At 36.9% G+C, this 13,033-nt stretch overlaps 4 protein-coding genes across 6 annotated transcripts; all 4 read right to left on the bottom strand.

The window, feature by feature from the left end:
* Window positions 1-2: 2 nt before the first annotated feature.
* LOC129786228 (uncharacterized) lies at window positions 3-1,748 on the bottom strand. The gene is made up of 3 exons (XM_055821088.1): window positions 1,268-1,748; window positions 890-1,202; window positions 3-824 (listed from the first exon to the last, which is right to left on the bottom strand). The coding sequence occupies exons 1-3, from the start codon at window positions 1,701-1,703 to the stop codon at window positions 632-634; spliced, it is 942 nt and encodes a 313-aa protein (XP_055677063.1). The 5' UTR covers window positions 1,704-1,748; the 3' UTR covers window positions 3-631.
* A 69-nt stretch (window positions 1,749-1,817) lies between these two features.
* Window positions 1,818-4,951, bottom strand: LOC129786229 (adenylate kinase isoenzyme 1). Of its 3 annotated transcripts, XM_055821090.1 has the most exons (6): window positions 4,440-4,591; window positions 3,873-3,953; window positions 3,578-3,709; window positions 3,331-3,496; window positions 3,044-3,255; window positions 1,818-2,009 (listed from the first exon to the last, which is right to left on the bottom strand). In XM_055821090.1, the coding sequence occupies exons 1-6, from the start codon at window positions 4,440-4,442 to the stop codon at window positions 1,932-1,934; spliced, it is 672 nt and encodes a 223-aa protein (XP_055677065.1). In that variant the 5' UTR covers window positions 4,443-4,591; the 3' UTR covers window positions 1,818-1,931. The 3 variants fall into 3 exon arrangements, with proteins under 3 accessions (XP_055677065.1, XP_055677066.1, XP_055677067.1); XM_055821091.1 differs by lacking the exons at window positions 3,873-3,953; window positions 4,440-4,591 and adding an exon at window positions 4,808-4,951; XM_055821092.1 differs by lacking the exon at window positions 3,873-3,953 and having other exon boundaries at window positions 4,440-4,658.
* Window positions 4,952-10,859: 5,908 nt separating this feature from the next.
* LOC129786222 (RPII140-upstream gene protein) lies at window positions 10,860-11,847 on the bottom strand. Its single transcript, XM_055821083.1, has 3 exons — window positions 11,681-11,847; window positions 11,372-11,626; window positions 10,860-11,311 (listed from the first exon to the last, which is right to left on the bottom strand). Exons 1-3 carry the CDS (start codon window positions 11,845-11,847, stop codon window positions 10,912-10,914), a joined length of 822 nt encoding a protein of 273 aa, XP_055677058.1. The 3' UTR covers window positions 10,860-10,911.
* Window positions 11,848-11,939: 92 nt separating this feature from the next.
* On the bottom strand, window positions 11,940-13,011 carry LOC129786221 (TBC1 domain family member 7). The gene is made up of 3 exons (XM_055821082.1): window positions 12,822-13,011; window positions 12,152-12,753; window positions 11,940-12,079 (listed from the first exon to the last, which is right to left on the bottom strand). The coding sequence occupies exons 1-3, from the start codon at window positions 13,009-13,011 to the stop codon at window positions 11,990-11,992; spliced, it is 882 nt and encodes a 293-aa protein (XP_055677057.1). The 3' UTR covers window positions 11,940-11,989.
* Window positions 13,012-13,033: the final 22 nt, after the last annotated feature.

The raw sequence follows: 13,033 nt of genomic DNA, 5'->3' as shown, positions 1-13,033 counted from the left end.
CCTTTTGATTTTGAAGGAGTTTATTCATTTTTGTGGCTGTTTTTGGTTGAATTTTTAAGGAGTTTATTCACATTCATTCGTGTTTTGACTTCATTCAAAAATGTCATAATAATATATATACCGAGAAAGAATTCTTTTAGAACATCATACTGAAAAGATTTAAGAATAGGAAAACACGCCTTTATTGTATTTTTAATTGCATAAAGCCCATAAAGCATATGCTTCATTGCTTCAATCAATGTTCAAAAAGAGTTTCAGAAATATCCAAACAGATTTACTATTTTTTTTTTAAATTAAAATGATTTTTTTCCATTTACGATCAGTGGGGAAATTCGGCAAAAAAATTTCATAGAAATTAAAAAAATTACGTCACGATCTTTAGAAAAATTCAATAATGACGTCATTGTTTGCATTTTCTGCAATTTTCAAGATATTTGGTTTATTTTTGGCTACCAGACAGTTTTTGAGAGCTTTAATTCGAGTCTGAGTTGATAAAATTCAACAAGTAATGATTTATCCCTAAACAGTTTAGATAACCTTAATTAACTAAACGGCTTGACCGATTTTCAAGTACGTGAACAACTCAATCCAGAGTCAAAGAAATTTATTTTTTATTCAAAGTTATTAGATTTTAAAATCTTTCTGAATTTTGTTTATCCGAAGGATTATTGGGCCTCTTAATGGAGCACTTTCGTGTAGAAGAAATCCTCCTGTCGGGTCCTGTGGGGAAAATTTCGCATATAAATGGTTTCTTTTTGGTACAGGGAACGACTTTCCATGAATTTTCCTTTGTGATCGTCACACAAGCGGCATGTTTGAATTTTCTGCGAAATGTAAATTTAATTTTAATTATTTTTTGCACGTTTAAGAATAGAAATGGGATGATTACCGCGGAAATCCGGGACTCCATGCTCTGAAAGCGAAACATTCTAGAGGAAATCCTTCAGATGTGTGATAAGTGTATTGATTAGTCGTCTCGTTGTGCTCCTTTTCACGCAGGTCAACGAATGCCATGTCCTGGTGGGTTGTGTTGTATTTTAGTTTGAGTAGCTTAGAGAGGGCATTCGTTTGGGATTCAGAAACAACACCAGCAAGGCTTCCATTTATTTCCTGGCAAGCATTGAAGGCTCGAGAGTAGTTTTCTGGTTTGTCGTAGTAGATGAACATGCCCATTCCGGGTAAGCAGGTTGCATTATCAGGAGCTAAAGGAAAAGGATATTTATTTTAATTTAATTTTTAGGGAACAAAAAAAGGAAATTAATCTCACGCGGAGGATTGGCATAGAGGCTGTAATAGTCAAAGCGCGTATCGTTGATCATTGATGAGAAATTCTTCAATTCAGGACATGCTAGAACTTGGCAGTTGTAGTACTCCTCCGATTGTTCAATAATATCCTTCCCAGAAGGATACTTATTCCCTCTGTACTTTGTTGCATTTTTATTTGCACGTTCATACAGATTCTGAGTCCCTCTCTCCTGTGGAGCGTAATTGAAGGCGAGAGCATTTTTGTCTCTTGCAAAATTCTCACATTTTCTCACTGATTCAAAATTAGCCAAAGCCATAACGGACTTATTCGATCGTTGGCAGTGTCTTGCAATGTGATATCGATCGTAGAAAGGAAGATCACTTTCTTCACAAACATTGTCACCTCTCAAAATGATCAGAATAATTGTGAAATGAAGTGCAACCAGCAGAGTCTTCATTTCGACAACTAAAAGCTTTTTAAAAAAAAAAATTCTGCAACATTTTTATGCGATTCAGCACAGAAAAGAGGGTCAAAGAGAGTCGGAGGAAATGCCCATCAAGGAAACAAATGATTAACTTCAACAATTTAATAAATAATAAACACAATTCATTTGCAATTTGCTTTGCGATGAGAGAGAACTTAATGCAACAGAGCAGGAAATCACTTTGTGTCTTTTTTTGTTATTTTACTTTTTAGCCAGCAATTCGTCTAAATATTTTTCAACATCCCCGAAAATCTCATCGATCGAACGATCAGCAGGGATCTGCAATGAAAGATAAAAATTGTTTAAATGTTTTAATAATTAAGCAAAGCTTTTCGCTTTTTTAAAAAAAATATATATTGTTTTATAGAATAAATCTTAATCTGAGCTACGAGGTCTATAAAAACATTTTTTAGACTGTTTAGATTTTTAATTCTTCCAATTCTGAATTATTTTTTAGGAATTGAGGTTTAAGGAGATTTCGATGATTAAACAGTTATTGAATGCTTTTGATGTCTAATTAATCTTTTTTCCGATTTCTTTACAATTCTTACGTTTTATCGTTTTTCTAATAACGTCCGACGTTTTCTAAAAATTGTTTTATCGTTTCTTTTTTTAATATTTAACGTTTCTTTTCTAACGTTTGTCGCTTCTCTTCTAACGTTTAACGTTACTCTTCTAACTTTTGACTTTTTCTTCTAAAATGTATAATTTCTTAATTAAAATATTGAAATCTTAATTTCAATTAATCGTATTAATTTTATTGAATTAAAGAAATGCTTTGAAATAACAAAAAAAAAAACCTTTAATACATTTTAAATAAGTTGCAATCTCTTTCATATATTTTTCCCAAATGATAAAGAATTTTATAAAAATAATATTTCTTTAGATATATTTTCATATTCTTAATCATTTTTGTTTCTTTTATCTTCTTTGTGAACTTCAAAATAGCTCCTAAAACTTCAAGAATCATTTGTTAATAAGATTCTAAAACAATTATTAATCATTTCCTTATTAAATCGTTAACTGGGGTGAATAGGAGCAGAAAAATCTGTTCTAGAAGTTCTTAATTATATTACCTGCACATCTTACTTTCTTTTCTTTATCTTTTTAGAAAGAATCTTAAATTATTCAATCTTTTTAAATAAAGGGCTAATAATATCCTATTAATCCGCAAAATAATCTCTTTACCCCACATCACGATAACAAAAATAATAATTTTTCTTTTTTTTTCGTAATCATGAAATTCTTCAAAATCTTGAGAGAAAATTAATTCTTGTGATTAATTCATGAGAGGAAAAAAAAGTTATAAATACCCGTTTAACTTTATCTCCGTACTGCGAGAGAATTTCTTCGGTGTTTGTGTGAAAAATATGAATGCGATTCTTAATTGTGGCTTCATTGTCATCAGCGCGAACTTGGGCACTCTGGGAGGCACGAAATAGAATTCGTTGGACCATTGTCTCTTCGGGGCATTCTAAGTATAGAATGAGATTTACTGGAGCGATGGTTGCCTCAAAGGCAGCTCCTGAAAAATCAAATGAAATTTTTAAAAATCAATGAAGAGATCTTATAAGTAGAAGGTTGATTAATTTAAACGAACCCTGAGACTTTTCACGAGGATAGCCATCGATGAGGTAGCCCACAGTGGAGTCCTCCACCTTCCTCATAGCTTTCTCAAGGAGGGCCAGAACGTGCTCATTCTGCACCAAATCTCCGCGTTGCATTAAATCCGAGAGTTGCTTTCCCAGCTCCGATCCCGAAGCCACCTGTTCCCCACAATTTGCTAATTAATTCCTGAATTTTAAGGACATTTTAAGCCAAAAAAAAATTTTTTTTTGACCTCTCACCTCTTCACGTAGAAGATCTCCAGTACTGAAGTGACTAAACCCGTATTTCGCCACAATTTTATCACATTGAGTGCCTTTGCCGGAGCCAGGACCTCCCAGGATCCATACAATTGGAACTTTGTACTCCTTGCCCTGAATGCAAAATAAATTGGATTTTGGGGGAATTTTTTAATGCTTTTCCTGCATTTTATTTACAGCAATGTAATAGCAGTTAAAGGAGCGCGCAATCATTCCAACAATAATAATAGTTCTTAGTCGCATAAACATAGAGGACACATATAAAAGCACTCCTTACGGGAACCAAGAGGGGTTGTTGTGTTGATTTCTGACTCTCTTGAGCTTCCTGCTGCATTTTCATTTGATGCAACACAAATAGCTGCAATTAGCAAGACAATATTCTTCCTTTTTCATTTTACTCTCCACTCAAAAAAGCCAAAAATCAAAAATCAGATGATGTGAAATGAAAATTCATCTATATCATTCTTTTTAAATTTATTTCCAATCAAAGAAAATTTGATAGAAAAATTTGAAAGCTCCTGAAAGCTTTTTTTTTTGTATATAAAAATGAACTTTTCTTCTTCTCAACAACAAAATTTCAAAACACAAATTAACGTAACAAATTTATTATTCTTCCCACATTCACGGCCCAAAAATAAAACAGAGAATCAATTTCTATATTATTTTGTTCTTTCTTGCATTTCGTATCATTCGTATTAATGGTCTGATTACCCAAATTACATTGAGGGTGATACAAAGTTGGACTAAATCACAAATTATTGTAGCTCTCTCTCTCTCTCGCGTGAGTGAGAAAAACCAAAATGGAAAGGGAAATTCATGTTGTAGGCAATTAACCTCCACCCACCATTATAACGACGATATTGCACAAATTCACAAAAGAGAGTGAAAACTCCAATTCTTTTTTTTCCAAATGGAACTTTTTTTCTCTTCACAAAACCACTCTGCCCGTGACACGCTTCTACTCTAGACGAATTTTTCTTGTACACTAAATAGGTTCACGAGCTCACGCTATTCACGAATATTTTCGTATACGAGAGAACTTATAAATAGAAAACAGAGAAACAATTTAATAGAGTCTATAAAATTTTATAATACTCTGTCACATTCGTTGTTATGTAATGCTATATGAGTACACACAATCCGTGGGAAATACTCTTCAATAAATTCTTAATTCATAAATTCTAAATCGGATGACCTTGTCCACTTTCTTACCATTTTTCAATGAAATTTTTAACTCTCAGCAGCTGATTTCTTTCACACCTATATAGGCCACTTTTACACGTGATTCATTAGGCCAACGCGGAAAAAAGGTTTTTCCTCAATGAATGTTCGACAAAGACTGACTCTATATACTTAGGAGAGCTCCACTTGGCTCCACTCCTTGGTACATTATTGATTTTTCCTTGTGTGAGAAAAGTCCTTTTTCATGGTGAATTGTGGAGTCGAGAGGGAATTTTTAAAGTTGGACTGTTATAGCTCCATAGTTTGACTTTATTTTCCTTGATTTTGGAATGAATTAAAAAAAAAATTTTTTAATGTAATTTTGTAAAGAGATTGAATATTTTTAAATAAAAAGAATGAAACAAAGAAATTAAAAAGATGAAAAAGTTGTTTTCTTGATTTTCTTAAAATTACTTCTAGAAAATTAATTCTAGATTCTTTTGTCAAAAATCAATTCATTTTTAAAAAGAAAATCTAGAAAATTACTTCGAGACCGTTTCTTAATGTGTTCAAGGATGAGCTTAAGATATTTTTAACCAAAATTTCGAAAAAATTGTTTGAGAATTGATTTTTTTAGACTTTAGGAAAATATTATCTATGTATTTAGGCATATGTATGTAAAAATAATCACTCTAAATAAAAATATTTAACCAGTATAAACTGAAAATTTCCGACCTGTTCTTACATTCTATTGGCAATGGAGATTCATATTCTGAGTCAGGTGCGTCAGATCTTAAATTCATTTCTCAGAAAAACCTCCATAAAGCCCAAGAAAAATATTTTTTTATTATAAAACCATATAAAGAAAATTTCTCTATAGATCCTAAATTTGTACCTAAATAAAAGAATAAATTAATAAAACCTTTATCATCTGAAAATATACTAACTGCTAATTAAGCAGTGAAGCAGTAACAATTTGCGATAATGCGTGGCTATATAAGAAAAAAGTATCTGCAGTAGTGAGTAATTTTGTGGAAGAAAGTGCTGAGAAAGGACAAAGAAAAATGTTCCTCTTGGGGAATTTCTTAATTCTTTTTGGGATCTTTGCTCTGACCTTTGGGGCGAGTAACCTGCCTCATCTTCTCAGCGTCAACACTTACGGGAGTATGCAATGCGGTGGGACAGTTCTATCAGCTAATTCAGTCCTCATTCCCGCATTTTGTGGTGGAGAATTGTGAGTAAGAGAAATAAATTATTTATTAGAATTTCTAGATTTTTTTTGTCTTGTAGAACTTCTCGGGATATTAATGTGAAGATCCGTGATGCGAATACCCCACCGAATGATTCAGGAGACATTTACAGAGTCTCAAGAATTATTCTTAACCCAAAGATTCTTGATCCAAATTGGCCAGGAGGGAATTACGATACGGATCGGATGTTGATTAAACTCGATCGTCCAATTGCAACTGCTGGGGCAATGTACGATCCAGCAGCTCCTGAACCAACACCTGGAACTGTGTGCACAACTTCAAGAGAAATTATGAGAATATCAACTACAACGTGGCACAGTACTGGACGGATGTAATTTATCATTCTGTGACTGTTCTTTCCCCGGATGTTTGTCAGTCTTATGATTTAAATCGGAATATGACTGATAAAATATGCGTGATGGGCTCAGATCCAGTTGGACCCAATGAGTGTCGTCCAGAGGATGGTGCTCCCCTCGTCTGCAATGGAGTCATCGTTGGAATAACTGCCTGCGGTAAATTATTTAAATGCAAAATATCTCATAAAATTCTTATGCGGCTTAACAACAATTCTTTTCTTCTTTTAACTTATTTTTAGATGTTACTTGCTTCGGTACAGATGGTCAACCGTGCTTCTTCAAGAAAATATCGTACCTCGATGATTATGTTTTCCAGTAGATATAAAAAGGTTTTTTTAGGATGAGCATTTTAATAAAAGGATATCTTCCTCAAAGAATTTGCATTTTTTTCAATTTTAATTATTTCAAAATTGGTTAATCAGAGCTTCAGGAAAATGTTTTGGACTATAAATTGGTTTAAAAAGAAAGTATTTTTGATATTAATTGAATTTTATGTAGTACCGCTGGTACTAACTGTCATGGTATAGGACAGATTGGCTTATGTGTGTGGGGTTGGCGGGCGTCTTAAGGTGACTCTCTCTCCCAACCACCGTAGTACGGTTGGCTCAGTTACTCGTGGGCCATGGGGTCGTACGGACGGACTCACCCCCATAAGTCTGAATCGTAGTACCTGACTATGACAGTGGTATCTCATTGTCAGGTATTTTACAATTCAGAAGTGGAATAAGCCCAAAACTTGTTCGCGGAAGTGGAAAAGTGCGTGATTTGTGCGAATTCGCGAGTGAAAAATTCCATGGCGTCTCTTTGACGTCACGTGGTGGAATTCGCGGAAAAAGTCCATCGTTTTGGGACTTTCGTGGCGTGGACAAACCGCGTTGGGGCACCTGTGAGTGCCATTCATAGTTTTCTTGTCGGGAAAAGTGCCGTTTTGTGTGAAAACGCGTCGAAAAAGTGTGAAAAATCGCGAGAAAATACATGCCATTTTGACATGTCGTGACGTGTTCGTCGCGGAATTGAGGAAAAAAAAGTCCTTCGTGGGGCTTTTCCGGGGCATGGGGACGTTGCGTCGTGGTTTCCTTCGATGCGAAAAACGTTTTCGCAGAGGAAAAGTGTCGCAAAATAAAGAAAATGCGTCATTTGAGGACGTTTAAGACGCAAAAAAGTGTCGCGTGTGCATGAGAGGGAGCGGGCGCGTAAGAATGTGTGTGTGCAGCAGCGACGGAGATCGACTCAGCATGATCGTCGCGGAGAGAGAGAGCACACACACACACACACCAACGAAGCTCTCGGCGATGCAGCGAGTCTCGCACGCCGAGGACGATGCGGCATGTGTGTGCGCGGAGAGTGGTGAGAACTCCACGGTGTACATCAGGAATCGTGACGAAGCGACACACACACACACACCAACGAAGCACCGTGCGGCGGCCCTGACACGCGTATGGTGCGGCGAAAAGGAGCGTATGCAGCAATGCATGAGAAGTATAAGAAGGAAAATCGCAAGTATTTTCAATGTGTTGGAGAGTGGTATTCTCCATATAAAAATAATCATTGAAAATTTTTAATTGTTTCCCCCAGAAAAGCGCTTTTCATCCCTCTGTTATGTTATTCTCTTGATGAATTTTATGTTTATCTGTAGCATATTAAGTTTAAGAGAATGTTAAATGGAAGATTCCTTTACAGCTGTCAATGGAATAAATTATGGTTTTTTTTTTATTCCTTGTATTATAATGTGTGATATTGTAATGTTTCAGCTGTAGTTTGTGCGGGAACTCATCTTTAGATGGAACCCGATTTAATAAAAAAGAAAAGAGGTTGTGAGTTGCAAAGGAATTATAAGGAATCAATGTGTTGAAATCTTCATGAAATTCGAAAAAAAAATGAATTTTAATGAAAATTTCAAAGAATAGAAGAATTGGTTGAATTCCTTGAAATGCAACGTAACAAAAAATTTTGACCATTAATTGAAGGTTTCCTTTCAGAGAATTGAAGAAAAAAAAGGAATAAAAAAAAAAGAAAAGACCAACAGGGACTCTTCTTGAAAAAAAGGGGGGAAGAATCTTTCAAGAAGATTAATGAAGAATTAGGGCAACTCGTTTTTTTGTGGTCTTTTCTTGGGAATTCGTACATCTCGGGTTAGGATTATTGAGGGATCTTAGTAAAAAACCGAGATGAAAGGAATATTATGGTGGTTCGAATAGAGATCAAAGAGGATGGAATCAAGGTTGTCGATGTCCAAGAAAGATTCTTCAGTAAATTGTAGGGAAGAGAGAGAGGTTTCACTGAAGCATAGTTAGGGCTTGAATCTAGTGAAACGGACTAGTGGCGTTATAGCATAGGTAGTCTCTCTTTTGTGCAATGCCTACCGAGGCATCTGATGATACCTGAGCGGAAGGAAGTTCTTCGAGGTTATCGCTCTTTCCCTGGTGAGGTATCATGGTAAAAGAAAGGTACTGGTATTGGTACAAATCGTTATTTACTGAAGCGTAGAAGTATAGCTTGCAGTATAGGACACTGACAAGACGTAGTGTGTTGAAGTAGCGTTTCTCTTCTGATCAGGTTTACTGAAGCATTAGATACCTGGGTGAAAGGAAGTCCTCTGAGATTCTTGTTTCGCATAGAGGTATCAGGAGAAGAGAAAGGTGCTTGTGCACATGGAAGAGCGATTCACTCTGTTTATGTGATCAGTAGAAATACTGTGATAAACTGGCTCTTCAAGCATCCATAGAACCAACCTTATGTCTCAATAGATATGGTAGAATGGATGAATTGGAATGTAGGTCTGGGCGATCAATGGACGCATTGTAAGCTAGACAAGACATTCAGGTCATGTAACCAGTTAATACTAAAGACAACATTCATGAGTCTTCGTTGACTAGATGATATAGAGATTCATGAGTCTGTGAGTAAATGATACTGGTGTAGATAAAGCATGACGAGGTTTTCGCGGAGAGGCATCATGCTTGCATGGTGGGCCTGTTACGTTGAAAATCTGAAATGTCGTATTGGTTAACATCAATCCAAGGTTCTTGATAGTTAGTCATACGACGAATGGTTTCTCGGAGACACTGTCTCTATGGAACGAGCTTACGGTTCCTGGAACTGGGTAAGCTAAGTCTAGACATATGTTCCATGAGAAACAAGTAACATGGCGGAAGCTGTGTTGAGAGAACCTCCTGTAGGTTCATGGGTGTGATGATTTTGTGTCATGTGCACTGGCGTACTAAATCAAACAGAACCCTTGTGTACTTGGACTACCAAGTACGGTTCCATTAGGAACAATTTGATATATTCTTCCAGTTGTCTATAGAGTTGTTGTCCACTGTGCCGGGCTTGCACTCTAGAACACATGAACCCAGTTGTTATCGCATTCTTTGCGAAGTATACTGGTCGGAAGAGGTTCCACTGGAACATTTTGATATGATCTTCAGTTTGTGCAAAGAGTTGTTGTCTAATACAGACTTGTACTCTATACAAAGGACCGCAGTTGTTATCGCATTCATTGCGAAGTATACTGGTCGAAGATCACGGGAAAATTCGGTCAATCTGTCTTGCTTTTCCTAGCTTGTGCCGAGGACGTCACAAAAGTCAGGAATGGCCGAATGTAGTACCGCTGGTACTAACTGTCATGGTATAGGACAGATTGGCTTATGTGTGTGGGGTTGGCGGGCGTCTTAAGGTGACTCTCTCTCCCAACCACCGTAGTACGGTTGGCTCAGTTACTCGTGGGCCATGGGGTCGTACGGACGGACTCACCCCCATAAGTCTGAATCGTAGTACCTGACTATGACAGTGGTATCTCATTGTCAGGTATTTTACATTTACAACCAATTAATTAATTAAATTTTCATTTTAGGAAAGTTTTATTAGAAAACTTTCAGCTCAAACATTTGTTTAGATCAATTTTTTATCTCCATGGGGAATAAATTGCTTGAGCTTTTTTAAATCTCGCACAAGCAAGTCTTTTCTGTCTTCCTTATTTCAATAATTTTAATTCAAAAATTAGAAGAATCGATTAAGAATAATGAATTTGAGAATTAAAGAAGAAATGCAAAAAATATCATTAGGAAAAATAATAATTTTTCTTTGAACTTAAATTTTTTATTGAGGTTGAAATCCTATTTTTTTTATTTTATATTAAAAAATCTACAAATAAATTCTTCATAGAATAAAATTCAAGATCAATCAGGAATCAAGCTATTTTTATGGTCATCAAGATCTCTTTGAGATCCAACGATTAAATAGATTCATCTTTACGATCTTTGTAAACGTTTCCTGGGAAAATTTTAGCGTATCTCTAGAACCTCTGCGCAATGCCTTTCCTAGAATTCATTTATTTGGGTAATTTTGGAAATTATTGCCATCATTTCTTTTTACAATGAGATTACCCCAAGCGACCTGAAAACAACTCCATTCCCAGACAAGCGGAGCCCGGATCCCATTCACGTGAATTTAACAGAATTTGAAAAAAAAATCAAAAGAATTAAAAACCTCAAGATGTAATTTAAAAGTTTTATTTTTAATATCTAATTTTTAGCTAAAGATTTTTACATCACTTTGTAGTTTTCTGAGAAGCAGCCGTTGCTTCCGTTGTATCAAGTACATCCAGAGAGATTTTCTTCTCTCCAAGTCCTGCATCGTGTGCCTTTAGAATGGGATCCTCCTCTGCGTTGGGAGTTGAGGGTAATCTGGCTTTGATGGTATTCTGCCGGTCGACTTTCCATTTGTACTGCCAGTAGCGTACCTCCTCCATTGACATACCCGTGGCACGGAGGATGGTTAACGAGAGAATCCCACCGACGGTACCAAATGCACATCCGAATATTCCACCAGCTGCCATGCCTCGTAATCCCCGATTCATCTTATAAAATGCCCCAGCTCCAGCTCCTGCTAGGGCGTATTCTAAGATTGAAGATTTTCCTCTGTAGGTGGATATTGTTGTGACCAGGCCACTGCAAAAAGGTGAGATTTGTGATTAATACCACGAATTGGTATTCCAGGGATTTCCTTACACGTAGGTGTAGGTGAAGAGCCCCAAGCGCCAGCCCCACCGGAAGGCTCCCTTTCCAAAGCTCATTGTGACGGCATGCTGGAGTTTCTTCTTTGCATCGAGGTGAGATGCGAAGCTGGTGGCAAGATTCCTTTCCATGAAATCCACATAGGCTTTGCGGGAGTGCAGGAAGCCCCCATAGCATGCACCCACGAACATTCCTATTAATCCCGCTTGATTCATTGATGTCAACTCCGGAGAGACTCCATCCTCGGAACTACAATAAATCAGGATTTAGTTCATCATGTCAGGGTATTTGTAGGATTCTTACTTTATCGTAAACATCTTCTTCAGGCGCTCCTTCCCGGTCTCTTCACTCACGAGTCTTGAATCATAATCTCGGGCTGTTTTGATGTCCTTTGATACATCGTCATGCTTCTCAAAGATCATCGGAAGGAATGCCATCAGGGGCAGGTGCTTTGCTGAGGATTTGAGCATCTTTTACAAGTATTTTTGGAAGATTTTAGGAAAACCAAGAAAAGGAATCTCACAAGAAATTGAGGTTATGTAACACTAAAAGTTTCCGGACATTTAAAAGAAAATCGTTAGTTTTATTTTTCTTAATTTTTAACATTTTTTTTTATGAAGATTTATAGAAAAATTCCGATGATTGCCACATCTCAATGGACTTGGACACGATAACATCTGAGAGTTCCTTTTCATTCTTTGCCTGGAATTTAAAGGATTTCCATTAATTTTTCTCTTTTTGAAAACTCTTAGAAAATGGGATCAAAAGCCTCACATTGAGTTTATCGATACATTCCAGCAGAGCATCAATATCCTTGCACTTGAAGATGCACCTATCGACTTTACTGAGCATCTTAAAGAGGACAAATGCAAGGATCTGGTATGATCCACCAATTATTTTATCCCAAACTCTGGCAAGTGCTGATTCATTGAGAACTCCCGCAAAGCAAGTCACATACCATCGATTAAGGGGGAGTTTCTGCAGCAAATTATTCGTTTCCATGTGCCTGTAGAGATCCTGATTATTCTTCTCGAGTAGGGAATTAGTGAGTGTGGTCAATTTGGGAAGATCCTTCTCAATATCTTCGGTGATCTGGTAGATTTTCTTTGCCATCCAGTAGATCTCCACTTCGTTGTCGAATAGCTGCAGCAACGTCTCGGAAATTGCGATGAAATTGTGTTCAGATGTTGAGATGTTGCATCCCAGGGGCAGTCTTTTGGTCTCCAGCAGCCACATGGCGTACAATATGCGGGATTTGGGCATTTTGGCCTCATCTATAAGCTTCATAATCTTCAGGGCTCGCAGGAGGTCCGTGTAGACGGCTTTTCGCTGGATCATCACATACTGCAGGTTATTCGTGTACATCGGATGAATGTCTGTGGGAAGAGAAATTGAGCTTCCTGATAAGATCCTCTGAATCCTGGACACTTCTCGCAATACATACTGAGCAGTGAACACCAGAGGAGACTTCTGTGCCGTACGGGAACTGCAAATCTAATGCAGAACTGCTTCAACTTTCCCTGATCCACAAGTTTTTCCTTCAGCAAATTCTCCAGTTTATTTGTCTCACCAACACCGCGACATCCCACCTTTTCATAGTAGACAGACCGGAAATTCCTCTCATCGGTCGTCATTGTGGGAAAACAACGAGGAAAA

The sequence above is a fragment of the Lutzomyia longipalpis genome, chromosome 1, assembly GCF_024334085.1.
Source record: "Lutzomyia longipalpis isolate SR_M1_2022 chromosome 1, ASM2433408v1".
NCBI classification, from domain to species: Eukaryota; Metazoa; Arthropoda; class Insecta; order Diptera; family Psychodidae; genus Lutzomyia; species Lutzomyia longipalpis.
This window is presented reverse-complemented; position numbering and strand designations above follow the sequence as displayed.

What these genes read in the sequence shown, in the direction of transcription:
- LOC129786228 (XM_055821088.1), bottom strand. Translation starts at nt 1,703, where the DNA reads ATGAAGACTCTGCTGGTTGCACTTCATTTCACAATTATTCTGATCATT. An exon ending in CCTCTATGCCAATCCTCCGC is followed by an intron (nt 1,203 to 1,267) that starts GTGAGATTAATT and finishes CTTTTCCTTTAG; the next exon opens with CTCCTGATAATGCAACCTGC. An exon ending in TGGAGTCCCGGATTTCCGCG is followed by an intron (nt 825 to 889) that starts GTAATCATCCCA and finishes TACATTTCGCAG; the next exon opens with AAAATTCAAACATGCCGCTT.
- LOC129786229 (XM_055821090.1), bottom strand. An exon ending in GAGATCTTCTACGTGAAGAG is followed by an intron (nt 3,497 to 3,577) that starts GTGAGAGGTCAA and finishes TGTGGGGAACAG; the next exon opens with GTGGCTTCGGGATCGGAGCT. An exon ending in TCCTCGTGAAAAGTCTCAGG is followed by an intron (nt 3,256 to 3,330) that starts GTTCGTTTAAAT and finishes TTGATTTTTCAG; the next exon opens with GAGCTGCCTTTGAGGCAACC.
- LOC129786222 (XM_055821083.1), bottom strand. Translation starts at nt 11,847, where the DNA reads ATGCTCAAATCCTCAGCAAAGCACCTGCCCCTGATGGCATTCCTTCCG. An exon ending in AAGAAGATGTTTACGATAAA is followed by an intron (nt 11,627 to 11,680) that starts GTAAGAATCCTA and finishes GATTTATTGTAG; the next exon opens with TTCCGAGGATGGAGTCTCTC. An exon ending in CTCTTCACCTACACCTACGT is followed by an intron (nt 11,312 to 11,371) that starts GTAAGGAAATCC and finishes ACCTTTTTGCAG; the next exon opens with TGGCCTGGTCACAACAATAT.
- LOC129786221 (XM_055821082.1), bottom strand. Translation starts at nt 13,011, where the DNA reads ATGACGACCGATGAGAGGAATTTCCGGTCTGTCTACTATGAAAAGGTG. An exon ending in CCTCTGGTGTTCACTGCTCA is followed by an intron (nt 12,754 to 12,821) that starts GTATGTATTGCG and finishes CTCTTCCCACAG; the next exon opens with ACATTCATCCGATGTACACG. An exon ending in AATGTATCGATAAACTCAAT is followed by an intron (nt 12,080 to 12,151) that starts GTGAGGCTTTTG and finishes TTTAAATTCCAG; the next exon opens with GCAAAGAATGAAAAGGAACT.